Source organism: Colletotrichum chrysophilum (assembly GCF_026319265.1).
Source record: "Colletotrichum chrysophilum strain AFK26 chromosome Unknown scaffold_8, whole genome shotgun sequence".
NCBI lineage: Eukaryota > Fungi > Ascomycota > Sordariomycetes > Glomerellales > Glomerellaceae > Colletotrichum > Colletotrichum chrysophilum.
The window spans coordinates 2,390-28,604 of record NW_026517295.1 but is presented as its reverse complement, the minus strand read 5'-3'; the positions used below and the strand labels follow the sequence as shown (position 1 = coordinate 28,604).

At 53.3% G+C, this 26,215-nt stretch overlaps 9 protein-coding genes across 9 annotated transcripts; 4 read left to right on the top strand and 5 right to left on the bottom strand.

The window, feature by feature from the left end:
• Nucleotides 1-1,010: 1,010 nt before the first annotated feature.
• Nucleotides 1,011-1,551, bottom strand: COL26b_001712 (uncharacterized protein; the record flags this gene model as incomplete). Its single annotated transcript, XM_053174656.1, has 2 exons — nucleotides 1,011-1,060; nucleotides 1,116-1,551. The coding sequence occupies 2 exons, from the start codon at nucleotides 1,549-1,551 to the stop codon at nucleotides 1,011-1,013; spliced, it is 486 nt and encodes a 161-aa protein (XP_053041279.1).
• Nucleotides 1,552-3,167: 1,616 nt separating this feature from the next.
• Nucleotides 3,168-5,091, bottom strand: COL26b_001711 (uncharacterized protein; the record flags this gene model as incomplete). The annotated part of the gene is made up of 2 exons (XM_053174655.1): nucleotides 3,168-3,725; nucleotides 3,778-5,091. 2 exons carry the CDS (start codon nucleotides 5,089-5,091, stop codon nucleotides 3,168-3,170), a joined length of 1,872 nt encoding a protein of 623 aa, XP_053041278.1.
• Nucleotides 5,092-11,303: 6,212 nt separating this feature from the next.
• On the top strand, nucleotides 11,304-12,431 carry COL26b_001710 (uncharacterized protein; the record flags this gene model as incomplete). The annotated part of the gene is made up of 4 exons (XM_053174654.1): nucleotides 11,304-11,601; nucleotides 11,662-11,722; nucleotides 11,785-12,198; nucleotides 12,248-12,431. The coding sequence occupies 4 exons, from the start codon at nucleotides 11,304-11,306 to the stop codon at nucleotides 12,429-12,431; spliced, it is 957 nt and encodes a 318-aa protein (XP_053041277.1).
• A 2,387-nt stretch (nucleotides 12,432-14,818) lies between these two features.
• COL26b_001709 (uncharacterized protein) lies at nucleotides 14,819-16,394 on the top strand (the record flags this gene model as incomplete). The annotated part of the gene is made up of 2 exons (XM_053174653.1): nucleotides 14,819-14,939; nucleotides 14,992-16,394. 2 exons carry the CDS (start codon nucleotides 14,819-14,821, stop codon nucleotides 16,392-16,394), a joined length of 1,524 nt encoding a protein of 507 aa, XP_053041276.1.
• Nucleotides 16,395-16,572: 178 nt separating this feature from the next.
• On the bottom strand, nucleotides 16,573-17,358 carry COL26b_001708 (uncharacterized protein; the record flags this gene model as incomplete). The annotated part of the gene is made up of 1 exon (XM_053174652.1): nucleotides 16,573-17,358. The coding sequence occupies one exon, from the start codon at nucleotides 17,356-17,358 to the stop codon at nucleotides 16,573-16,575; it is 786 nt and encodes a 261-aa protein (XP_053041275.1).
• Nucleotides 17,359-17,897: 539 nt separating this feature from the next.
• COL26b_001707 (uncharacterized protein) lies at nucleotides 17,898-18,601 on the top strand (the record flags this gene model as incomplete). The annotated part of the gene is made up of 2 exons (XM_053174651.1): nucleotides 17,898-17,949; nucleotides 18,087-18,601. The coding sequence occupies 2 exons, from the start codon at nucleotides 17,898-17,900 to the stop codon at nucleotides 18,599-18,601; spliced, it is 567 nt and encodes a 188-aa protein (XP_053041274.1).
• Nucleotides 18,602-19,082: 481 nt separating this feature from the next.
• On the bottom strand, nucleotides 19,083-19,970 carry NCB2 (negative cofactor 2 transcription regulator complex subunit ncb2; the record flags this gene model as incomplete). Its single annotated transcript, XM_053174650.1, has 4 exons — nucleotides 19,083-19,190; nucleotides 19,265-19,524; nucleotides 19,575-19,601; nucleotides 19,949-19,970. The coding sequence occupies 4 exons, from the start codon at nucleotides 19,968-19,970 to the stop codon at nucleotides 19,083-19,085; spliced, it is 417 nt and encodes a 138-aa protein (XP_053041273.1).
• Nucleotides 19,971-21,350: 1,380 nt separating this feature from the next.
• COL26b_001705 (uncharacterized protein) lies at nucleotides 21,351-22,264 on the bottom strand (the record flags this gene model as incomplete). Its single annotated transcript, XM_053174649.1, has 4 exons — nucleotides 21,351-21,387; nucleotides 21,438-21,808; nucleotides 21,861-22,022; nucleotides 22,079-22,264. The coding sequence occupies 4 exons, from the start codon at nucleotides 22,262-22,264 to the stop codon at nucleotides 21,351-21,353; spliced, it is 756 nt and encodes a 251-aa protein (XP_053041272.1).
• Nucleotides 22,265-22,554: 290 nt separating this feature from the next.
• COL26b_001704 (uncharacterized protein) lies at nucleotides 22,555-23,824 on the top strand (the record flags this gene model as incomplete). The annotated part of the gene is made up of 2 exons (XM_053174648.1): nucleotides 22,555-23,006; nucleotides 23,059-23,824. 2 exons carry the CDS (start codon nucleotides 22,555-22,557, stop codon nucleotides 23,822-23,824), a joined length of 1,218 nt encoding a protein of 405 aa, XP_053041271.1.
• Nucleotides 23,825-26,215: the final 2,391 nt, after the last annotated feature.

Genomic DNA, 26,215 nt, shown 5'->3' with positions numbered 1-26,215 from the left:
TGGATGACGGAATGGCGCCATACCAAGGCTCTGTCGGATGAACATTACATCTATTATGCCTCACCTAGCCAATGTTGTGAAACCTCGTATCAAGTTTCTCGACTTTGCGTCATGTGTTGGTGTGGCCTCGCTTTTCGCGTCTTGTCACGAGGGCGATGAAAACGCAAGGGAGTTCTACGGCATATGTGAACAAATGTAAAGATTGACTAAGAAAGTCACAGATCTAGATTGAACCACTTTCACCGTATACATGTTATGCGAACCCTTGGGTACGTATACTGCGAAGCTACTGGACTGGGCACTGACCGAGGTGCTTTTACTGCTTTTTCCCCTACTGTGAAAACCCTTACTGGGTGGGCTCGAAACTTCCTCAACATACATGTCATGCGGTTGACCGATTTTGAGTAAACATTGCTATGGTGCAGGCTTGAAGTTCGGAGTGAAACGTAGTTGATAGTCAGGCATTGCACGATCCGCACCTGGCTCTTTATTCCCTTCATCTTTACCATCTGTTGAAATTGATTTAATTGAATCTCTTTTCTCCCTTATTATGACTACGATAATCAGGAGCAGAGGACATGATAGGTATTGAATCAAGGCCGGCTAGCAGGAATGGGCAGAAAAGTTCTCAAGGAGAAGTTGTTGGTGGGGATGACTAATATGTACATATTATTGTTGCGAGCTCAGGTGCAAGTGAAACCTTGTACTGAGGTGACGTCTCTACATCGATATTTCGCAACGGCATCGCCCGTGGTGGTGTTGGTCAAGCCGACATTTTCGATGGTGATATTATCACAGCCCCCAGCCGCTTTGCTGCAATCCATATCTGCGACGTAACTTGATGCTCCATCTCCGACCCAGCCGCGAATCGTCATATTGGATATCTTGAACGTGCTGCTCTCACAGTCTCCTTTTTCACCGCTGTAGCTTGTGCATTGGCCGATGACAAATGGCACTTGCTGTATCTGAGTCAAGTTGAAGTCACTTAATGCTATAGAGATATCAGCATCTCAAGCCTCAATCATACGGAAGTTTGAACACTCACTTGCATTTCGAAGGTCTGTTGAAGATTCATGTCAGTCCCCGACCTACTTTGAAGGAGTGAAAAGACTTACACCCGATACCTCCGCCGCCGCCGTTAGGTGGGTACGACACCTGATCGCCGGTCCAAGTCTTGACATAGGCACCATATCGAGTCTTTAACCCTTTGATTCGACGGACGGTAACATTCTCAACTCTTTCGAATACACCCTTGTACTGCCCAAGACTTCCAAATGCGATTCCAAGGGAGCGGTCAAGGGTCGAATCCTCGATCAAGATGTTGGTGGAATTACCCTTCAGGGCAATAGCATCGTCACCATTGCGAATGTACATGTTGCGAAACGTGATGTGATCCGAGTTGATGGTGTCTGCGCCGTCAGTGTTCCTGGCAGGGTTCCCATTGCTCGAGGTACTGTTGATGTAGATACCGTCAAAGAGGACGTTCTTCGACCACATGATCGTCATAGTCCACATTTGACTTTGAACCATCCGAAGGTTGCGAACCGTCATGTCCGTGGCTTTCCAAATGGCCAAAGCGTGAGGACGATCTGGGTAGTTTGACTGGCCTTTAACTAAGTTGTACCTAGAACACTCATTAGACTCATTGCAGTCAATCTAGCTGCAGCCAAACCACTTGCCAGACTTGGCCATTGCCGTCCAAAGTTCCATAGCCGAAACCATCTACGGTGACATTCTTGCCGCCTAGGAACCAAGCTGCGGAGCCATTCTGGAAACCAGTCGGTTGAGGGTGGCTCAACCAGTAGTCGGTGTCGTTGCTCCACTTTCAGCTGCTTGTCAGCTGCACAAAGACTATGGAGATGAGAAGATGTGGGAGACTCTACCAGCAAAGTGCCGTGTATCTCAATCTGGGCATCTTCCAAGTCCGTGGTTGTCATCATTTGATTGACGTGATATGTCGTATTCGAAAACACGATCCGACGACCCTTGCGGCATTCCGTGAATGCCGCTAAAATGGCTGGCGAATCGTCGGTGCCATTATTATTCGCGGGAACTGTGCAGGTGTAAATAGCTCGAGGGCCGACGTCATGCGTGGTCAGGTCTGCCACAGCCAGTAAGCCCCATAGGAGACACGTAAGGAAAGGAAGTTTGAGAAGCTGAGACATTTCTGAAGGTGTCAAGATAATGGCATATACTATGAAAATCAATTCTTGGCCAGAGAGAACTCATATTTATCTAGTTGTTCTCGGTGATCGTCAATTCAACATCGCGCCGTCCAATCACTTCGGGAGATCTCCATACGAGAGGAACGAAGTCTCGTCGTTGTTTTTCGCGAAGGGTTGTAGTGATGTCTTGGACTATGGGATAACATGGGCGTACGGTTTTGCATGCCAATTGACGCACGCGATGAATAGTGATTGCTGAGTGGTGGAATTCAGGAGGTTCGGTATATATCAAGCGCAGAAGCCAGCCCGATGTCCGTTGACAAATCCGTATTAGGATTGAGGAGATGCTCCATTTGCCCGGTCTTTTCCCGTGAGACCCTGATAATGATGATCCCACCGGCATTCCTCTTTTCTCAGTCTTCTACGGATAGCGGCATCCAGACCATTTGGAGTAGTGCGGTAATCGGATGGTCCCGATCGGTGGCCAAGGCAACTTTCGCCTAAATGCGGGGTTTAACGAAGCTGCCCGACATCCACGGCCGTGGCTTGGGGAACTTGGCATGGCTGGGCAGCATGGACAATGAACGTCCACGACCAGGTCCATGAACGAACAATCTGTCGGCGTCTTGAGCCTGGCCCTTTCGCCCATGAGAGCGAACTCCAGCACAAGCTCATGTGTACTTTTGTCGAAGCACCTGGATCCTATTCACAGTTGAACAGCCCACACCTTCTTTAACAATTCCATCATACGTTATACAGGCTTCTTCGCAAGCATGTTGCTCGGCTGTTTCAGGTCACATTTCACAGTAGCATTCACTACAACTCAACAGGTCGTTTGAGGTATAGACTTGGATTGGCTGGGAGGCTATATCACTGGTGAAGTAAGTACACTCTATTAACTCTATACACACTCTACAGGATATATATAGGAAATTTTAAACCCAAGCCATGTCACCCTGGCGTCATGAACGGTACAACCGCAAACTCTCCAGTCTCAGCCACTTAGGAGCAAGTGCCGAAAAGGGGCTGGCAGCCAGTACCGCAGTGAGCAGTAGTGGTGCCGCAGAAGCCGTACTCAGAGCAGCAAGTGCTCTCGGGGCAGGTGTAGGCGTTGGCACCACCGCAGGAGCTGTCAGGGCTGACGCCACCAGTTCCGGTCTGGGTAGCGGCGGGAGCGCTGGCAGTGGTGGTGACGGAGCCGGAGGGAGCAGGGGCAGCGGCACCGCAGACACCGAAGAGGGGCTGGCAGCCGGTTCCGCAGTAAGCCTGGGAAGAACCGCAGAAGCCGTACTCGGAGCAGCAGGCACCAGCCTCGCAGACGTAGCCCTCAGTGCCACCGCAAGCGCCGTCGGGGCCAATGACACCGGTGGGGGTAGCAGTGCTGGTGATGGAGACGACGATCTTGGAAGCGGTGGCAGTAGGGGTGGAGGTGCGCTTGGTCTTGTACCAGTTGGCCTCAGGGTCACCAAGGCACTCACCGACGGTGACGGCGTTCAGGTTGTTCTCCTTGATGATGCGCAGGAACTCGGGGACGAGGTACTCAGCGGTGTTCTGGTGAACCTATTTGGATGTTAGTGATGAAAGTTGATGAGTGGTGTGTGAGTATGCTTACCTCGTGGGCCAGGGCAATAGAGCCACCCTTCTTGAGGCCCTCCTCGAAGATGCCAACACTGGTGAGGTTGCCGAGAGGGGCGTTGTTGGCGTAGTCGAGGGAGTCGACATCGGCGTGGATGACGTGGTACTCAAGGGCCTTGAGGATAGACAGGGTGTTGTCGTTCCAGCTGAAGTAAGGAGGGCGCATGTACGTGGGGTACTTTCCGATGATGTTGATCAGAGCGTCCTCGAGGGTGGTCATCTCAGGGATGATGTCGGCATCGCCAAGGGTGGCGAGGTCAGGGTGGCTGTAAGTGTGAGAGCCAATCTGGTGGCCGTCGGCGATCATACGCTTGACGACATCCTGCTCATCGTTGATGTTACCGAAGTTCTCGCCGTTGACGAAGAAGGTGGCCTTGGCACCAGCCTCAGCGAGAAGGTCGAGGACGTGGTTGGTGTAAGTGAACGGGCCATCGTCGAAAGTGAGAGCGAAGTCACCAGGAACGGTGCACTTGGTGATGGCAACACCGTAGGGGATGGTGGTTGCGGGAGCAGTAGAGCTGGGAATAGGGGCGGAAGCGTTGTTGCTCGCAACGGGGAGGGTGGCGCTGGCAATGGGCTCAGTGGGAAGAGCAACACCGGGGACGGTGGTGAAAGACGGAGCAACAGAGGGGGTGGAAGTGTTCATGGGGAAGGGGATGTACGGAGCAGAAGACGCCGCCTCAGCAGCCTTGCTCGGGTACGAAGGGACGTTGCCGCCGTTGCCACCGGGGTTGGAAGGCTTGCCGGGGTAAGAGGGGTAGGAAGGGTAAGAGGGAGTGTTGCCGGTGCCGCCGGGGGTGGAGGGAGTAGAAACACCGGGAGCGGAGGGCTGCTCGGGGTAAGAGGGAGAAGCGTTTCCACCCTTGCTGGGAGTGTCGTTGCCCTTGACGGGGTAGTCACCGCCCTTGGAGGGAGTGCCGTTGTTTTCAGAGTTGCCAGAGCCAGAGCCAGAGCCGGTGTTGGAAGACTCACCGCCGGTAGAGGCCTTGCTGGGAGAAGAGGGTGTCTCGCCGGCGTTGGTAGGCACAACCGGGTAGGAAGGAGTCTCGTTGCCCGGGTTGACGGGCTTTCCGGGGTAAGATCCAGGGTTGCCGCCAGTGCCAGGGCGAGAAGGGACTCCAGGAACGGTGGTGTTCACGGGGAAAGGAGCACTGGGGAAGTGAACAGAGGTGGTAGGCTGCGTCTCGGGGGCGTCCTCCTCGCAGAAGGTCTCGTTCGAAGTCTGACGGCGGAAGGGGGAGGCAGTGGCTCCGGCCACGAGGAGAGTGGCAGCAACAGTCTTGTAATGCATGGTTGGTAAAAAAGAACGACTATTTAGATATTATAAAGAATGACTTGGTTGAGATAACGAATGACTCTGCCAAACAACACAGCGACTGACAGTTGACTAGTAAAGAACAAGAGGAAATCCCAATCTGGACGTCGCGGCATGCGTGCTCCCATATATCCCATCGACTTTGCCAAGTCTGCATGGCCCCCTGATGCGTGAAAGTGAAGGTTAGCGCCTCCATCACGTTCATCCCGTTTTAATTGCCAAGATTCACAGCCAAGGATTGGAGTCCCAAGTGACAAAACAAGGCCGAGTCATGCCCAGAAACCCTCGCGAGGCGTATCCAGCCTGCTGTGCCTGGCGGCGGAAAAGCAAAGAAGCCTGGCTAGCTCAGCTTGGCATCTGCAGAGTTGCCCAGCTGGCTGGGAAATGGAAAGGTCAAAACATCCATGTCACATTGTCTCGCTGCATGTGCAGGAGATAAGATGCAAGCGCCGAGAATAGCTGGCCCATGCACCTTGGGGGAGACTGAGAGGGGACGGAGAGCAGAAATTGTCCCTTCTGTTGGTGACGATGTCGACCTTGGCAGCTCGTGGTGCGTCGACGGGCGCAGAACAGACGGACTATTCCTCCGCACGAAGTTGCCAAGACCCTCAATGCCAGATCAAGGCGGGTCTCTTCTTTAAAAGAAACCCAGGTGATGGCATGTCGTTGTGCGACGTTTTTCTGGTCTCCGCCGGTTAGACTTTTCAAGTTGTTCTTGGTCAATTTGGTGAGCCTCAATCCAGCCAATCGAGTTGAGCATGACTCGGAAAACGCCCACTTCTAGGTCCTTATTAACTAGCTTAATGCTACGCTTGCAGCGCCCGAGCCGTCCGGCACTTCGCCGCCTCTTCCCACCGAGATGCGCCTACCGCAACACCAACGGGCAAGTCAAACAGCCCGATGCTCAAGCGAGACGGACTGGCTGCCCCCTGTGACACCGCGCGCGGAGTCCTCCACGCGCCATCTACGAGAGATGAAAGCCATGGCCTCGTTCGTGGTCCAGAGGTTAAAACAACGGGGCTGATGGCGACGCCCCTATGGGGCTGGAGATTCATCCAATATTTCACAATATCGGCGACGGCGATCCTCACCGTGAAGGTTTTTGATTGCGTTTGTTCCTGATCATGTCATGTTAGAACACAGTTCCAACGTAGGCGACATTACGGATACAGAGTACAATGTGAAGGATTCGGTTACGGGGGTTCTATCAGAAAATCCTACATACTGCGGTAAACCAAAGCACGAAAATCATTTCGCGGGCGCCAACTCCGGGCGCACGCCAAAGGCACAGCTGAAGCAGTCATCAGGGGCTGCAAGACATGACCAACAAATCGCCGATGGTTCACCTGCAGGGATTGCTGGGCTGGCCGAAAACGAGGCCTTCGGGGTTCGACAGGGGTTGGCTGCTTGTTTGTTGGAGCAAACAAGTCGATTCGCAGGGCCTCCAGGCGTTCGTCTCCGCCAGCACAGGCGGCCGATCGTGAAGTCCAGAATCCCAAAGACATGGAGTCCTTGTTTATGTCAGCGGGCTGGCTTTTTAAGAGTGGTCATTGCTGCTGCGCAATGCGCTGTCCCGCATGCAGAGCTCTAGCGAGACGTTGTATTGGAACTTTGGTATTGAAACTCTGGAAGGAGTTGGTTTCGCTCTTCCGAGAGTCTCGGGATCGTCTTGAAGAGGCGGTGACACAGCTGAGATATCTTCGCTTTTTCATTTCAGCCTTAGAAGCCTCTGGAGAAGAAATGTTCACTCAACCGTTGGTTGATTCGTTGCCCCTTTATGTCATTTCTCTCTCCTGGCTAGCGTCCTCCTGCATCTGTCTCGCCTTCTTGGCGCATAGGGTCTCACACCAGGGTCAAGTGGGGCCGGGCTGCGCAAACTGAACTGCTCAATGCACCAACTGGCTTGGCAGATGAGTCCGTCCAGACGGGCGGAATCCTTCAGTGAAGCCAACATAAGAACCATGCGAATTCTGCACCATAGCTAAGGAGCCAAACGACATTCAAGACTGTGCGACTTACTTCTGGATTCGGCCCCAGATCGTCCCTTGAAGTACTGCGATGCAGATCACTTTACTATGAGCGATTTCAAGACCACGGGGGCCAGGCTTCTGGCCGCCAAAGGCTGGCCCCCTGAATCCTGGCGGTATCGACGAATTGGTTGACGAAAGAGGCTGAACTTCCAATCTTACCCGCATGCGGCACAGCACAACTAGAGCAACAATGGCTATGAACAGCATTCGTTCCTGCACAGTACTTCCGCCCGAGATGCGCTGTAGGGGGTTTCGCGCCTAGAACATTTTCTAGGCCGCACGGCACGGTGGTCCGGTTTAATTGAACGCTCCATACCCAAGAGCCGTGAATGCTGAGTGCAAATGTGTAAATACGTATGTTGATTAGTAGGGCATATTCGAAGAGATTTAGTAAGACACGTTGCTGCTTCGCGAAAGCTTATCTTCGCTGGTCATTGGAGTAGGCAGGTGTAAGGCTTTCTTCCAATATCATTCTCTGCACACTTCACAGAGCGAGAATTGCGACGCTTTCTGCTGTGCAGCTGGCACCAGCTGCAATCAGCATTAGATGACAATCTCCCAGCGCCCAACTTGACTGCAAAAGTAAAAACGTAATGACCTGGGCTCCTAATAACTCTATTCTTTTTATAGAGGCCCGAATTGATAGTTACAGACAACTTGAAGGAGAATTAATGATAAATCCTTGGAATAAATTGTGGAAGCACCCGGACTGAATTACTCATCCTGATCCAGCGAAGACGAAGCGCTACCGAGCCTCTTTAACGCCCACTAAACGGTCTCAGGTAATCATGCCTGCGCCACACAGCGGACCTTATGTCCTCCGGTATCCGCGGATAGCCCAGCCGTGATTACGTTTCTCGTTCAAACCACTGCCTGCAGCCTGTTGCTATCGGAAACTCTCAGACAATCGCATCTCCGGAGACCGGACTCCGTGTCCGGTGGTCATGCCATATTCCGATCTTGCCGAGTCCCGGTTCCTGACCCCACTAGACCGATCCGATGCCATGCGGGCAGCTTGACCGGCGACGCGTCGGGCACCGTTGCGCCCCTTGTAAGAAGTCGCATATCAAGGTTAGCTGCCGATCGAGTATTTTGATTGATCGGAGGTCGAGAGGATGCTAACACTCCCAGTGCAATGGAGCACATCCGTGTTCAAGTTGCGTCACCCGAGGCATCGAGTGCGCGGCCTCGATAGCATCGTCGAGCTTCCATTTCGTGAATCAGCGTGAACTCTCACGGGTCCCCAGAGTATTGGTCCAGGACTCATGGCGCTACATAAGCACCTACTTCCAGGCCATGGGTTCTCTCACTCAAGCGTCCGTGCTGAGGAGTGCTGCCGTGACGGCCATGTCTCATCAAGATGAGAACGTCAGCCGTACCTTATCCATCGTTGGGGCGTTATATGCCTGTCGAAACCCTCAAATTCTGCGCATCAACGCCAAAGAGAGACGAAATGTTATGGAGACGTGGGTGCGGCAAAAGTCAATCATTGACGCGGAACTGAAGAAACCGGAAATTACAAAGTTCACTGCGATCTTGATGAGTGCTCTCCTGCTTGCGGCGGTTGAGGTAAGTCCACTAGTAACAGATTTACGTCTTTTGGAAAGCTAACTTGCCAAAGCTCATGATATGCGAGGCACCTGGCACATTTGAGATGTGGCTCAGAAAGATCTCAAAATTTCTCGACACGTACAGTAAACGGCGAGCGGTCTCAACATGGACCCCGTTTGAGAAGGATCTAGTCCGGCTTTTCAAATTTCTCGACATCCTCTCGAGCATTGCGAAGAACGATCGGCCCGTTGAGAAACAGGTTGCTCCAGAACCATGGCCTGCTCTGCCCCTTACCATCGAAGCTGCGGGAGGCTCAGTACCATCACCGGACTCCAGAAAGGTAGACGCCATGCTCTCTGCCATGTGGCAGTGGGCAGATCTACAGCCAAGGTTGGTTGTCAATCTCATTACCGCTCTGGTCATCTTGCTAATGTGATTAGGGCTCTGGCATGGGTATCTAAAACTGAGGAGCAGCGTCTTTCTTTCAAGGAAGGGGACGAGGTATCGAAGGAGTCTATTGACTTGAAAGTCCAAGGTCTGAACATTGTATGTGAAGTGTCGGCCTTACAGTCCCGCATGATCGGAAATCTCATGCAGCTGTCTGCGAACCCACATGATCAGGCATCTGCCAGTATCAGCCCATATTACCACTGGGCTCTCACCGGACTATCTCACATGTTCCAACAGAATGCATGGAAGTCGCTAATGTGCGACCTGCCTGTCATGCCCGCCGAAGCACTTCATCAGCAAGCCTTGGCTGCTCTCGGACATGTAGAAATGCTGATCAGCCAACTGGGTCTTGATCTTGCCCTATACCTACCTTTCGCCGACTTTGTTGGGCGGGAAATGGAGACAGAGCTGGAGAGGCAACGAGTGCTCAAATTTCTTGATCTCGTTAAGAGTAGAGGTTTTGATGCGGCGGATGAGTACAAGCAACATCTTCTTGTCCGATGGGAGCCAAAAGAATCAGCATCTACGCTTGGCAATGCAGCGGAGTTATCAGCTGATTGGAGCGAGCAGTCGGTAGACGGGCTGTCGGTCGGGCTGTCCACCCTGAGTTAACTACTACAAGGATTAGATATTTTCCTTTTGAAAAAGAGCAACTCATTGGCAGCAACCTTCTCTTTCAATAACCATGATTTGTCTGTCTTTTTTCGCTAGCCTGCGAATCACAAACAAATATCATGTACCAATTGATCTAATCTTGGCATCAAATAGGGTGACTCTCAACGCGGCTTCCTCTTTAATCTCAACCGAATTTTACTTTGTGTTACGAGAAGCTTTTGTCCAACTAGGAAGCAAAGGAAAAGAAAAAAGGGTTCGACTTTTGATAGCAAAACAAATGACCTATTTCGAAAAGTAAATCTTTATCTCCGGACCGGCCATCAGCCATCACATTTGCGAATACGTTGACTTTCCAAGCAGTAGCAAATTTCTTCGTCACTCATGAGACATACGAAGCGAAGTTCATGGCTTCGCCGTGTTACGAACGCCAATCTTCAAGTGGGCATTCCTCTACAACATTCCTGGAGTCCTAGAGCCTTGCTGGCTGCCTTGTCAAAGCTTATTGCGCGTCAAAATTCCTGGCATTTAGCATAAGGATGCCCTCGACATGTTTTCTACCGATTCACAGTCACTGGCCTCGCTTGCGTTCAGCCACGGAAGAGGGAGCAAGCCAGGCCCAGTCCATCGCGACATTTTACCCGCTTGTGGCACATTTCTAGCGCCAAATCAAGTCTAAGCCTCTGTATTCTGATTTAATCATTCAAGATACATCGCACTCGGCTGGAAGAATGTCCTCGAGCGGGCCGTTGAATACGCCTAGCGAGCCAAAGCCCCTCCGCTGGGAAACGGGATTCGGGAGCTCCACCCGGCGGAAGACCCACACGGCGCTAGCGTCGCGACAATATTTCCATTTCGGGAATGATCATCCAAGACCTTAGACGTCAGCTTGGTGCTACCCCCGGTCGCTAAAGCCAGGGCAGCCACGAGGTCGCGTCAACCGTCATTGGCATTCGTTGTCGTGGAAAGTTGTTCCGCTTATCCTGCAAACAGGACCAATGATCAGGTTCATGAGCAAATTTTCAGGGCGGGCGTTGGGGAGACCGACTTGCGCGTCGGGAGGCCCGTCCGTTCGTGAATCGGGCGGTGCGAACATCGTATACTTTCGAAAGGCGTGGCAGCGGTTCTTTTGTGATCTTATCTAAACGTCATTTAGGCACCGAGCCTTCCGTATGGCGGCTCCAGGGTGAGAAAACATGCCACGCTTAGCACCCTGTGAACTCCGTCTGGCCCAATGAAGGGAGCGTATTATTCGGCTAGATTAGATCTCTCGTGCGTCTGGTGGGAAGCGGCTAGATAGTGGGCCACGTCGGAGGATGTCTAAGCCACTTTTTGCTAATACGTGCAGACGTTGTCGGAACCCCATTCTGGCCGATTCCTGCGGACGACCGGGCACTCGACTCCTGTGGTCTACTTTTTTCCGCACAGAATATCCCTTGACTAGCCTGACATTTTATAAGAAGACTTCCCAGCCCTGGCCCGTAGCTTTATGATGATGCCGTCACTACACGTTCAGACATTTCGAGAGAACCTGACCGTACAAAAATGTCGAGATTACCTGACGGTTTGATCGCCTTTGGGCCGAATGCCAACTGCACACTCGAGCTCTGCCCAATCGAATGGAGCATCCTGCAATATCGACCCTCAGTACCCGCCAGCGCCATTTTCATCTCGCTGTTTGCTATTGCGTTGGTAGGCCATGCCATTCAGGGAATCAGGTCGAGGACATGGGGTTTCATGGGAAGCATGATAAGTGGCTGCATTTTGGAAATAGTCGGCTACATCGGACGACTTCTGATCTACGACAATCCATTCAACTTTGAAGGATTTCTCATGCAAATCGGTCAGTGTTCACGCACATCTGTCTCATACAGGATTACATGCTGACGCCACGTCACTACAGTCTGCATCACGGTCGCGCCCGTCTTCTTCTCCGCCGCGATTTATGTTCTGCTCTCCCAAACGTAAATGTTCCTGAGCTGCATGAGTGAGCCTGGCCCCTCCGCTAACCAGTTGCATGAAATAGCATCAACCACCTCGATCCCTCGCTATCCCGGGTCAAGCCGAAGCTTTTCTACTGGATCTTCATCCCCGCCGATGTTGTCTCCCTGATCCTTCAGGCTGTTGGCGGCGGGTCATCCTCCGTCAGCACCACCAAGGAGGCTGTCGACCGAGGTGTGAACATATCCTTGGCCGGCCTCGTCTTCCAGGTCTTCTCGCTTGTGGTATTTGTCATCCTCTTCATGGACTACATGGTCAGATACAACCGCTCGATCGGCCGGTCCAAGATGAACGGAAAGCTCAAGTTATTCCTGCTTTTCTTGGGTCTCAGCACATTCTTCATTTTGCTTCGATGTGTCTACCGTATTGTAGAGCTGCATGAGGGTTACTTCAGTCACTGGTTCCGAGATGAAGCGTTGTTCATTGCATTGGAGTCAGCGTAAGTGTACATCCTTGGCCTTGACTGCGCGACTGCTAATATCACTCAGGGTGATGGTCATTGCCGTGTTTTGCTTGAACATCGGACATCCCGGACTGGTGTTCGGCAAAGGAAAGTCGGCGGCAAATGTTTCTTGTTACGAGGGCGTTGCCATGGAAGAAGCCCGCAAAGGAGAGACTGACAGGAGTCAAAACCCATCATTCAGTCAACCTTCGGAGCCACCCCACCATTAGTATGAGTCTTTCAACCCGTGACATAGAAATGAAGCGTGTAAATCGTTTCGTATACCAAATTCCTTTAGAGGCATTAAATAGAAGGATAGATACCAAAACCTTTTCTCGCCTGTAAATTCATCAGCGAAAACGACGGTGACAAGATGTTCAAACGAATTTGGAATTCGAGAGATACCTCACCAATGAACGTTGTCGAAAAGTCACTTTTGAATGATATCAGCCGACCTTTGAGGAGATAAAACATGTGCTGACGATGAGTTGCGGAGAGAATAGCAAGACAGTTTTGTGGTTGAGTCCATCAAGGTATGTTTTCCATGGAAAACTTGAGCATCCAACCGTGGCACAGGGTAAGTTATAAGGTTTGAGAGTTTTAGATCGTTTTTTCTTTCTTTTCTACACTTATCTCATTCTTCTGTCGCATCCCCCACCCCTCGGAAATACCTCCCGCCATCCACGTTTACTACGACTGATCAGCCAAAGATAATCCTATATCCCCGCCACACGTCACAGTTCAACTATTTCGGCGGAATGCAAGAAGTATCACGATTCTGTATGAGTTCTTATTGGGACCTTGTGACCGGGCCAAGCGTGGCTTGGGTAGGCAAAAGAGAGCAAAATGCCCTCCGAAGTCCCATCTATCGTATTCCCAGGGAGCTGTTGTTAGAGATCATGGATTGGCTGGATCCTGAAGACGCTTTTATCTTTCGACAAGTTTGCGTCCTGTTTCATGGGGCTTTCTCTCACGGTAGCTTCTCCAACCTTCACGACTCGAAAACAGAACAACAGCCTCGATCGATCTCACGACTGCGACGATGGGTATCGGTCATATCAAGACGATCGCCCGTCTCCGTGCCAACGTCCTGCAATCCCTTACTGGCGTTTAGGCGTGAAAGTATCGGAAAATCCGGACAGTTGCAAGTAAGGAGGCTTCTCCAGAAAGACTTGCTTTGTAGTGGATGCCGTTCAAACTGGCCAGCAAATTGCGAATTCATGGAGCTTAAAGAAAGGTATCACGAACAGCCAACGATCTACTGTAGCGCTTGCAACTACAAGCATGCCGCGTACTCATTTCCAACAGGACAAGATCCTGGAAGCCCACGTCGGTGTATCGCTTGGGAAGGCAGAGTGAAGATATGCCCTCACCAAAGTCTGGCGTGGTCTACTCTTATCTACTTGTTTAACTCGCCAAGAAGACGGGGTAGAGAAACCGTCGTCCTAGACTGCACTAGCTGCAGGGCGGCCTTTCGGGGAATAGGGGAATCTCCAGCTATACGGCATACGTCGAATTCTGAGGATAATTTCTTAATCTTGACATGGAAGGTTCAAGTTTGTGTTGTCGAAAGAGGACGATTCGTTACCAAAGATGCATTGCGACAGGCTCTGCGACAACTGGACCAAGCACATCCGGATCTGATGTGTGGACATATGTCATTCGAGGACATGATGGAAGCCGTCAGTGCTGATCGGTGTGTCTGTTTCCGAGAGGTCAATAGTGAAAGCCGGTGCTACAAACACCATCTCAATGACGCCGCGTTTGAATGTTGCGCGTGCTCCATGAAACCTACCTCGCGTAAGATGGGAAGATTTTTGGGAGGAATCAGGAATAGAAATGCTCCTGGACTTCACGGAATCAGATGCCGAGAGTGTTTGGTAGAGTATGAGTGGACGACTGAAGGTCGCAGGATCTTCATTCAAGCAAAAAACTTTCTTGCCGAGGACTTGGGGCGGCATTATGGCGCGGAAGCAATCTATCCACGTCTACCTTCTGACGCTTGGTGGTGGGCGAAACATTTGGACCAGACTTCGTGGCAGAGAGACGAGAGCCAGAGGCATTTAACGTGGTGTGCGGAAAAGAAGTGCCCCGTCAACAAAAGCTATTTATGGCTATGACAGCAAGTCCTAATAGAACTATGGGACACTAGCACTGGCAAATTGGCTCCATGGAAGGATGATTTTCGTATAACTTCACATATAGTATTCTGTTTGAATCTTGAATGTCGATGCAATAGAATATCTCACAGATGCCATTGCTTTCCTAGATGATCGTAGTGAATAAGTAATGATTCTCAAGACGTTGTGACGATTGCTAGCTGAGGGCGCCAGCTGTACGAAGAAACGCGTTGCTTGTGTGAAAAGCATCATCTCCGTATCATACGACTACTGTACGTGGAGTAAGGGTATGACAAAGGCAGGTGGCTCGTACTCCAGGTGATTCCGGTAACGAGATAGTCGTGCTCAAGACTGAATACCGGGGCATCGGGGTTCTGATGTGGGGCCGAAATGCATGATTAGTCATCCACCGAAATCATCGGCCATCTGCGGTGGAAGCTCGTCACCCAACCCCGAAGCTCCAAGCACCACCTCCACAGGCTGGCATTCGCGGCCCCATGTCCTCTCATGTCAAACTCTCACGCCTACGCCCACGGGCACTGCACTCGACAGGCATTGGGCAGACAGCCTTCCTTCAAAGGCGACTGCACCATGATTTCAACCACTTCGTGCGGACGGGTACGGGAGACTGATCACCCTACTTGCGCGGGGCACGGCTAACTGATCGCAGAGTCCGTAGAGGCGGCATCAATTGCCCCTCCAACAGCCGGCTCGACGAAGAGCTTCAAGCTGGCTGTGAAGGACAACATCGCTACGCAGGACCTGCCGACGACATGCTCCTCCGCCATCCTCTCCTCCCACAAGAGTCCTTACGAGGCCACCATCGTGCGCCAGCTCCGCGAACGAGGCGCACATGTAGTTGGAAAGACGAACATGGATGAGTTCGGAATGGGATCGCACTCTCTGAACTCGATACATGGACCCGTGCTAAACCCGTTATCTTCGACGCCCACCTCAGCTGGCGGAAGCTCTGGAGGAAGTGCGGTTGCGGTTCAGACGGGCGATGCGGATGTGGCTTTGGGTACAGATACGGGTGGCTCGATTCGTCTCCCAGCGGCATACTGTGGAGTTGTGGGATACAAACCGTCATACGGCATGCTTTCGCGATGGGGTGTGGTGCCATACGCCAACTCGCTGGATACCGTCGGTCTGCTTGCGCGGGAGGTGGGCATTATTGAGGATATCATGTTCAGCACTGGCCTAGATGCCGAGCACGATGCCCAAGATCCCACGTCTATATCTAAGAGCTTCCGCAAGCGCCAACAAGAGCAGGAGGCGGATCACCGCTCACGTCTAAGAATTGGCATTCCTCTCGAGTACAACATCGAGGAACTCGATCCCCAAATTCGAGCAGCTTGGACAAATGCGGCAAGCCTCCTTCAAAAGTCTGGCGTTGACATCGTCCCTGTCTCCTTGCCGTCGACTAAACACGCCCTTTCAGCGTACTACGTCATCGCCCCTGCAGAAGCGTCGTCCAACCTCGCCAAGTACGACGGCGTCCGCTACGGTACTCGCGGTGACGAGAGTGACGGCGCTGGCGAGGTCCTCTACTCCAAGACCCGCGGTCTCGGCTTTGGCGACGAGGTCAAGCGGCGCATCCTCCTGGGTGCCTACAGCTTGAGCTCCGAGGCCATGGATAATTACTTCATCCAAGCACAGCGCGTAAGGAAGCTTGTGCAGAGGGACTTTGACCGTGTATTCCGGCTAGAGAACCCCCTCTACGACCCGCAACAGTTTGATCTGAGCGATATGAAGGATGAAGTTGAGCTGCAGGACAAGCTTGGCCCATCGCAGGTGGACTTCTTGCTGTGTCCCACGGCACCGACATTCGCGCCCAGGATTGAGGAGATTAAGCAGCAGACGCCGGTGCAAGTCTACATGAATGATGTCTTCACGGTACCTGCGAGCTTGGCTGGCTTGCCGGCTATCAGCATTCCGACCAAGGTCGAATCGCCAGAAGCCAATGCAGACGATAGCCGCAAGGTGGCTGGTCTGCAACTGATAGGCCAATACTGGGACGACAAACGTCTCCTCGGTGTAGCCAAAACCCTTCTACGTCAGCTTTCTGCTTAAGTATAGACTTGAACAGCAACTGCAGCATTTGTGCTGTGGAAGAAGCCGATTATGTTGGTACAATAGAAAAGAATATACCCACGATATCACGATTGTAATGTTCCAGCATTCTCGTAATTGAAGCATTTGGTAACTCCTTTCGCTAGAGGACTGGGTATCATTTCGTAACTTTTTCCACCTAAGGAGACCGATCTCTGCTTCTTGACCGTGATCTCCTTTCCACGTCCATCGGTTCACCGCTGCCTCTCCTATCTTCAACTACCTCTCCCTCAGAGTCATCAGCACCATTCTCCCTTGGACTGCCTTCGCTTGCCTCCCTTCTCTCCTCTTCCTCCGCCTCCTCCAACAACTCATCAATATCACCAAGCGGACTGATCCTCTCCTCCAACTCTCCCAAGTCCACCAAATCAACCCTCTTGGGCAATTCCCTGAAACTCGTCGCGCAAACTCTCGACTTTGTCAACAAATCGTCCACGAACTCGTCCATATACGTCAGACTCGTCCCAGCGCGTCCCTTTCTTCTCAACTTCCTCCGATCTTCCAGAAACGGCTCCAGCAGCAGGTAAACATCCTTCGCCTTCCTCGTCATCCGGATGTAGAACACGGCCAGCGCGCGCAGGTACTTGAACTTCTCGCCGCCGAAGCCCAGGTACGTCTCGAGGATCTCGTCCGACGGCGCAAGCTGCAGCAGCTTGAACGCCAAACACAGGAACGGCGTCGGCTTCTGAGTTACGCCGTAAGTACCGCCGATGAATGTAACGTGCTCGACGACGCGGTCGACGATGTCGGCCTCGTTGACGGCGAAGCACTGCTCTTTGTAGAAGTAGGCGTCGATGATGCGCTCGCGGACGGCCTTCTCCATGATCGTCGCCGGGTTCTCGCCATTGGGGGCCAGGGAGGCGGAGGAGCCGCGCTCGTCGAGAAAGCGCCGCTCGTCGGCGTAGATCGTGTCGGGTTTGCTCATCGTCGCGGCGATCGAGAGGGTGGAAGGACAGGTCGATACAGCAGAGGAGTTTGTTGGGAAGGTCCAATGGTCGACCCGATTGGAAGGCGCGTCTTTCGGTGGGCGATAGCTACTGTGCTCGAGATATCGTCAAGCCAAGCTTTCTAGAGTCTTTGCGCGTCTCTGGTCTCGTGAAGTAGATCACGCTCGGTCGATACGGGTGGGGTGGATTCGATGCGACGCAGAAGCTAGCTCGCTGGGCGTGACATCCGCCGTGAGAAAAAAAAGTTGACACTGACGTTGGCGGCCAATGACACCCATTGACAGCTGGCCTATCGATAGTTGCCCCGCGAACCAAGTAAACAGCCCACTTCCAAGTTCACACTCCTCCGCCACGTCACATCTGGCGGCGACTGCAGCCAAAGGATCAGGGGGATGCAAATGGCGTCTCTATCTGCCGTTTGAAACGCATGCAGAACATCTTCACATACTACATCTATCTATACAATTTTATCGAATTTATTGTCACCGAAAAGAAAGATCGAGAAAGCACAGCAATCATGGTGCTCCTCTCTTCGTCACAAGTCTCCGTCCTCCTCTCCACCGCCATCGGTAACACCCGCCCCGTTCCCGCACTCCAGTCCCGTCCACGAGTGAGCAAACGGCTAACCTCTCAACGCGTCACGCGTATGCGCCCTGCCGCATATGCAAACGCATTCTCTTCCCAACAGTCCTCTCTTGTGGTGCAGCTCTATTCCTCAGCGGCTACGTGATCCAGCAACGCACGCTTAACCAGCTGCGGGAAGCCATCAAGCCGGACTATGACCCGCGACCGTCACCCAAGACCTCGTACACCGTGCCCGAGCACCTCAAACATACACCCGGCAACGCCCTGTACGAAGGCGGAAAGCAGGACCAGATCATCATCGAGGTGAACCCCTCGGTGCCCGAGCAGCAGCAGCAGCAACGCCCGAAAAAGCTCGCCGGACAGAACCAGCAGGGCTGGACGTCGGACCTATGGAAGAAGATGGTCTCTTCGTCTGAGAAGGACGAGCCCGGCGTGAGCAAGGAAGACCTGGAGAAGATGGACGAGCGGGAGAGGAACATCAAGGGGTGGAAGGTCAAGGACCAGAAGCACCCCGACCCCGACGCCGCCACCGAGAAGCCCATCAGCCGAGCAGAGAGGAGGAGGCTGATCAAGGAGGAGATCAAGCGCTTGTCGCAGGGCGAGGAGCCGGTCTACTACCAGCGACGACTGTGGTGAACTTTCTTTCGCGATGGATCAAGGTTTCCTCAGTATATACGGGACTTGCGGCGTTATCTGATTTCTGGGATGCAGTTAATGAAGGGATGTTTACGATATCATTAGGATCTACATCATGTACACACAATGTAGATAGGACGGGACGGCCTCGGGCCGACGCAAACGAGAAAAGCGCTGTTTGTTGTGTATAACGCGGACTGGAAATATCATTCCACAGCTTTGTATTCATGCGTATGACCCGAGTGAGGGTAAACGATGCTCTCGTCGATAATAAAGGCCATGCTATCGATGATGTGTGCTGCCCTTTCCTCACGACAGCCAAAGTAAAGCCGGAATCATGCATTTCGTCAGCGCGGTGAATTCGTCATGATTCGTCTCCTCCATGATAAGCCCTCAAACGCCGTGTTCATGCCCCAGGAAAGCAACAAGATGAAACTAAAAATAAAGCCACTGTTCACAAACGCCATGCTCGTCGTGCCGTCTAAGCATGCCTAGTGGCGGCATCCTGGAAAGCTTCCCGCTGCATCCTCTCGAGCTCCTCGAGGGAAAGCTGGCTGTTGGCGAACTTGTTTGCCTTCTTCTCGCGACCCTGCAGAAGATGTGTCAGCCCCAACTGGTGCCACGGGTCGGAGGTGGAGGGGCTGGCTAAGATTGGGAACGTACCTTTTGGACTTCTTTGTGCTCCGCCGCCGCCTCGAGTACGGCGGGAACGTAGTCTGAGAAGCCCAGCTGCTCGAGGGCCTTGGTGATGTGGTCGCAGGCGATGGTCTTCTTGGCTTCCTTTTCGGAGATTTCGTTGGCCTCGGAGGAGATGAGGGTGATGAACTCGACGCAGCACTCGATGAGCAGGTCGCGCGCTTCCTTTGAGAAGGCGATGCCTACGGAGGGCGGGAGGATCTCTGTTACGATCTTTTGGACGGTTGCTGCGGGTCGTTAGTGTTGGCCAGGGCGGGAGACGGGATGAGAGGCTTACCCTTTGGCAGAGACAAGTCATCGTTGCCTGTGGTGCTATGTCAGCATTATGTCTTTCGGAGATCAGGCTGTGTGGAAGCAAGGCATAGAAACGGCACCCATAAGGCCATCCTGGTCTTTCCAGAAAATGTCCTAGTGCATTTGAATAGTATGAAGAGAGCATTACTGCCGCTCGCAGGCAGCATGGTGCATATGCATGATGAGCGTCTTATACGAGAGCTGTGATGAGGGCAGACAGAATGGAAGCCTGATTGCGATGATGCAGTCGAGGAAGGGAGGAGCGGCAGCAACGAATGACCGATAAGGACATTCGTAGGGGGTGAAGGGCAAGCGAATGAAAGATGTAATATCTGGACAAATCTGAGAGCAACTTACCGGCGACATCGTGGTCGGACATGGCGCAGGATGAACAGAGAAGAATGCGATGTGGGTTGAGATGTTGCGGTCACGTATTCGAAAGAAGAGAGCGTGAGGAACCGACTAGATCCCAGCCGGATGGTTTCAATGTAGGTCGCCTTGAAGGACTTAGCTATGCAGTTCGTGCCAGTGAGCTGAGACCGGTCTATAGACTTATATCGGAGATGGTTGGCGGTGAAAAACACGGGAGCGGAGCGGACATGTGAAGCAGACGCGGGACAGTGTGGCTCGCTCTTCGGGCGGCTGCTAGTGGTGGGGTCTTTTATGCTATTTGGATGCGGGACACCAACTGCATTTGAACCCTCCCCGCGCCCAGGCCTCAGCTGTTGCCTCTTTTTTTGGGCTGTCCACTCAATGCGCGCGAGCCACAATGAGTGTGGTGCACGACTTCTTTCTGTGCCCATCCATGGATCCACCCGGACCTGCCCACATGGGCTCAGCCAGTCAGGCGCGGCGCTCGGTGAAAGGAGCTTCCGACGTACCGCCATGCACGGGCCACCTTCTCCAATCACTCCAAATTTTTTCTTCCCTTAAAAGTCAGATTTTTGACGGCAGCTTCAGCTTTCCTTCCTCTTGCATCACTAAACAGCAGAGACAACAAATCACCATGCGCTCAATTGCTCGAGCTGCTGGCGTCTCTGCGCCTCGTTCGGACTGACTCTGGTAGGTTTACCTTTTCCTCCTTCCCGCTTTCCCCCATCGACCTGATGAGCTTTGTTGTCGCCCCAAACTTACGAGGAATAACACCCCTCACACAGTGGTGAATGACCGTCCTGCCAAACGGACTTCTCTGACTTGTCACCTTGAGCTTTCTTGCTGCTTGTTGCCCACCTTTTTGGCGCGACCCAAAGCTAACGGAAATCTCTTCAGACAGAAAATGTAAGCTGGCCCGCCTACGTTCTTGCCGCAACGTCGTGTTTTGCGCCGCTTCGCGCCTGCGATGATGTCCAAAGTACTATCAAATACCGACCTTCCAAGACGGAGAACCGATAACCCCTGAGCACCTGCTTTATGACGCACTCTTGTTCGACGGCCAGCATGCGTGGACTCGATGCTGACGTGGATGTGGTTGCAGGGTGCGCAGGCAGTGATGTGCGAACGTGGTCTTGCTCACGATCCTTGCCCACAGCTCTTTCGTTCAAGGTAGGCGCAAACTTTTTTTCTTTCTACTTCCGCTTCGCGCGGAGCGAACTTGCCGATGATGATGAAACATATTCCATGCTAATCCTGAATAAACAATGTGGAATCAAATATGAGCTTTTCATCTTTCGACTGAGGCATCATCTATTCAATGTTTTCTATTCTGCTCTCACTAGCTCAAGCAGCTGGCTAACATTGTATTTTTAGTGAACACTTCTATCTACCCTTGGTAGGCCGAAAGCTCTGCAGCTTGCCACCTGTCACGGGGTTAGCTTCTGTCAAATGTTGACGGAATGGCGCGACCTACTTGAAGTACTTGCCCGACAGGGCGTGCTCCGGCTTGACGACAAACCGCGCCATCACGCTGCCGGGTTGCTCGGGCTTGAGGAGACCTCCCTTGTCAAAGTCGGAGACGAAGGACGAGTGGTCCTTCTCGGCCATATGGTCCTTGCCGGTGTCGCGAATGACCTTCTGCATGGCGGTATCGACGCGACCGGGGCTCATGGCGATGCTCGTGATGTCGGGCTCCTCAACGGCCAAGTGGGCGGAGAGGAGGTTCATGGCAGCCTTGGAGGTGCCGTAGGCGCCCCAGGCAGTGTACGCGCCGGTTGCTGCTCCGGAGGAAACCCAAAGGACGCAACCCTTCGACTTGCGCAGCTCAGGCAGAGCGGCTTGTACCTTTTCGAGTAGTTAGATAGTAATCAAGTTGTGAACAAAACGTTTTCCTCACCAATGCCAGGCCACTGAAGACGTTGATGTCGTATGCGCGCTTCCACTCCCCGACGTTGAAGTTTTCCAGACGTGAGACGGGCTCCAACACGCCGTGGTTGATCACAATGCCATCAATCTTACCGAAGGCCTTCACGGCCACCTCGGCGATCTTGGGGATGTTCTGCAGGTGTCAGCCCTCGCTGCCAACGTCACGCAGCCGCGAAATGACGCCCTCACCTTGAGATCACCCAAGTCTCCCGCAACATACTCGACCTGTCCAGGATGCGCGGACTTGAGAGCCTCCAGCTGGTCCTTGGACCTCGCTGCCAACACGACCTTGTGCGAGTCCTTCAACAAATACTGGGCGATAGCCAGGCCGATGCCGCGGCTGGCGCCGGTGACGATGATCACTTTGGAAGCCATTGTAACGCGTGAGTGGTAGACAGGTTTCTTTCTCAAACACCAAAAAAGCAGCGCAACCGCGGGAAAAAGAGTCTGCACCTCTAGATGGAGCTGCAGGCTTGCGCCATCCGAAGTCAATGGGTCCGGCCTGCCTCTGTGTGTGTGGTGGAGCGGGGGCCAGCTGCCGCAGAAGTCCTTATCTTATCAAGATGGCGGGGTCCCAGCTCGGTGCTGTCTGGGAAGCTCCTTGAGCTGTTGGAGCATAACGTCATTGTTCACGATATTACTCCTCAAAGTGACATGTTTTCACAATGAGTTCAACAGTTATTCTGGGCTCGGGCATTATCGGCCTTTCGATAGCCCATTACCTTGCTGACCACCAGCCTGGATCGACTATCCATCTCGTTGAGCCATCACCGGAGCTGTTTGCGTCTGCATCTGGGTATGCCGGGGGCTTCCTTGCGCGCGACTGGTTCTCGGCCAAGTCTGCATCACTGGGAGCTCTAAGCTTCGATGAACACAAAAAGCTCGCGGAGGAGAACAATGGCAAAGAGAAATGGGGTTGGTCAACGAGTACGACGTACAGCCATGCAGCTGCGCCCATCAAGAAGAGCGAGAATGGCGAGAGATGGCTGAGTGAAGGGGGCAGTCGAGCCGACGTTGTCGAAGCCGTTGAGACACACGGCGACGGCCCTTCGTGGCTACGTCGCGCCGCCGGCGACGAGGTCCAAGTCATTGGAGATTCGGAAACGACCGGCCAAGTGTGCGTATTCATCCACGGCATTTTTCGCATGTGAAATCTCACACGATAACAGGGAACCCCTCCGCCTCTGCAACTTCCTGCTCGAAACATGCAAGTCAGAGGGCGTCCACCTCCACCACCCAGCCACGGCTCTCTCCATCAACACCGATCTCCGCGGCGAGCTCTCGACAGTTTGCATTGGTGACACGAATTCTTCCACAGAGACCGACGTTCCCTGCACACGCCTCGTGATCGCTGCAGGCGCCTGGTCCCCGCGCGTCTTTACGCAGCTCTTCCCCGGCGCGTCCATCGAGCTGCCCATCTCCAGCCTGGCAGGTCACTCCCTCGTCGTCAAACCTCCAGGCGACGACACAACGCAAACAGGCTGCCACGCCATCTTTAGCACCGACGGTGCCGGGTTCTCGCCAGAGCTCTTTTCTCGCGTCGGTGGACATATCTACATTGCCGGCGTCAACGCTCCAGAGCTGCCCCTTCCAGATTTACCAGGCCAAACGCCAATCTCACCAGCCGCGATAGACCAGCTTCAACAAACGGCGGGGCGCATTATCCACGTACCAGAAGGTGATCTCGAAGTCGTCAGGAAAGGCCTCTGCTTCCGCCCCGTGACGGCCTCCGGAGAGCCTATCCTGGCCCGCATCCCGGACTCCCGTCTCGGAGACGGGATATCAACCCGCCCCGGCGCCGAGGGCGGCGTCTTCCTCGCGGCCGGCCACGGGCCTTGGGGCATCAGCCTCAGTCTCGGGACAGGGAAAGTGATGGCGGAGATGATGCAAGGACGGAAGCTGAGCGCCGATATCTCGCGACTGGGACTAACATGAACCCCGCGCGCAATGTACATTCACCCCGTCCCAATCAACCTCTATCATCCACAACTCTTTACCGAAAGTCGTGCCATGATCGTGATGATGTTGTCAAAGCAAGCAATAGCGCCTGCCCCCCTCTCCTTGATTCGCCTCCATGACTTCAACCGTCCCAAGCCAATGGGCATGCCGACATCACGATCAGCATCCCCCCCACACACTTCTCGCCGCCACACCGCACGAACCAGCTGGTGATGGGTTCATGCGCGTGGCGCAACTTGGCAGGTCGCGCTTGCCGTAGTGCACTAGTGCCATCGTCGGAAGGGATGGTGTGCAGCAATCGCAGCTGAGCGAACCACTCCCCGCCCCGAACGACCTCCGCGTCTCCAACGTCCGAAACGCCTGGCGCGGCTGCGACGGCCTCTGGGCAGCTCCATCACGATCCATCGAGTTCGTCTTGTGTCGAGACGGCTTCCCTGCCAATGTGCCAGAGTCTTCCACAACCGGCTGTGCCCAGGACCCGCCCGCTTCTCGTAAGAATCTTTTTCGTCAACTTCACCCAGAAATAGCCGTCCGTGCTAAGAAGCGACGGAGCAGTTTGCCCTGTTGTCCACTTGGACTAGACCAGGGGGTGGGGATCATGGGATACGAATGCAGACGTAACAAGAGAACAACTTGAACCGAAAGAAAAGAGGGAACCCGAGAAAAGCTCTGTCACTTTCGGTACCTTTTCGCGGCATTGTACGGATTGGGAATCTGCGTAAAGATAGCGCGAGCGGTGCATGTAGCTTAATTACTGGGGATGTTCAGGGAACATTCGGACATTGCGCGCTGGGCGGACGTGCCGCATCCCGATCACAACTCCGTGTAGCCGGGAAAAAAAAGTCTTTGCAACATTTCCACGGAGCATCTTTACCGAAGACGGCCGTCGGGCGAATTATTTCTTCTTCCTGTTCCTGTCCCTGTTCTCTATTTCCGTATCTCCGTTCTCACCTCGTTGTGGCTACGTCTGTCTTCCCGTCCCCTTGCCTGTCTTCAACCACAAGTCTCCATCCCAGTCAGCTATCGCCAGGGATTTTAATAGCTAAGGATTTAAGAAAAAAACGAAGAACAGGCAGAGCTGAAGGACGGGAAGATGCCTGGCGGGTGAAACCGATAGTCTGGCTCAGATAATGATGTCCCCAATTCGGGTCCCCTGTCTTTCTCATCCAGGGCAACGCAGCCTCGTCCTTCGGTCGGCAGGGCGAAGAGCAGCTGCCTGGGAGCTCTGCCCAAACCCCTGGACGCAAAATGGAGAATAGGTTTTTGCTTCTTTCTGCATCGCAACGACGACATCTCAATTTGCCACACGTCAAGCAGCAGGACGAGGCTACGCTTCGCCGCATTGTCTGACAACAACTCAGCCTCACCCGAACTGTCTCATCCCCCTTTTTTGTGTCTCTCCTTTCTATCTACCGCTTAATTCGAGAAGTTCATACCCAAGATGCATTGAGGCTCTAGTCGTCCATGACGATGCACACCCCATGCCTGTAAATCCCGGCAAATGTCTGCCGCAAACCTCAACCTCTCTCCCCATCAATGACGATGCACAGACCCGTTCGTGAAGCTGTCACGACTCATGACACCGTCTTTTTGATAGCTGCCGTCGTCCCGTCTTTCATCGTGGACCGTGGTTTGATGGGGCGGGGGCTCCATGTTTCTCTGACAAGCTGGAACGAGATGAAGTCATCTTGATCAAAAGATTTAGGAGGGAACCAAAAAAAAAAAAAAAAAAAAAAAAGAGGCCCAGCCTGAGAAAAAATCTCAAACCAACGATTCCAAGGCCTTGGAACTGTCGATCAACCGCCTCGACACCCACCGGAACCACCCACTGTCATCACCGCCAATTATCGAAACCCCATTGCCGTTGACTCAGGCACCCAGCCAATCTGTTCCCACGCTCTCCACGGGAAGCGTAGATCGCGCTTGTGTGTGTGTGAATTGATGTGCCTGGCGGAGAGAGGCCGGCCTCTTCGTACAGAGACAAAAAGACATCTGCAGATCCAAGGAACGCCTCAAACGACCGTGCGCCGTCGATTATCGGCGTCCTTCACGATCTCGATATGCCATCTTCCCCTCCCCTCCCTCCAAGGCCGCCGCCGTAAGCGCAAACGGTCGCCGGTCCCAGTCACCGGTGATCTATCCGGACCTGACCCGATGGATAGATGGATGGGCAGGCGCCAGGCTTGTGGCTTTCCTTCGGCGCTGCCTGTCAAAGGTGCAGGCTGCAGGAACCGCAAGCCTCCTCTCCCACCAACCGAACACCGAACCCACCCATCTCCCGAAAAGAGAGCAACTATTGAGCGCAAGTGCCATGTCTCAAGTGATGAGCATCAGCAACACCCATGTTTTGACAGCTTTGACAGTTCC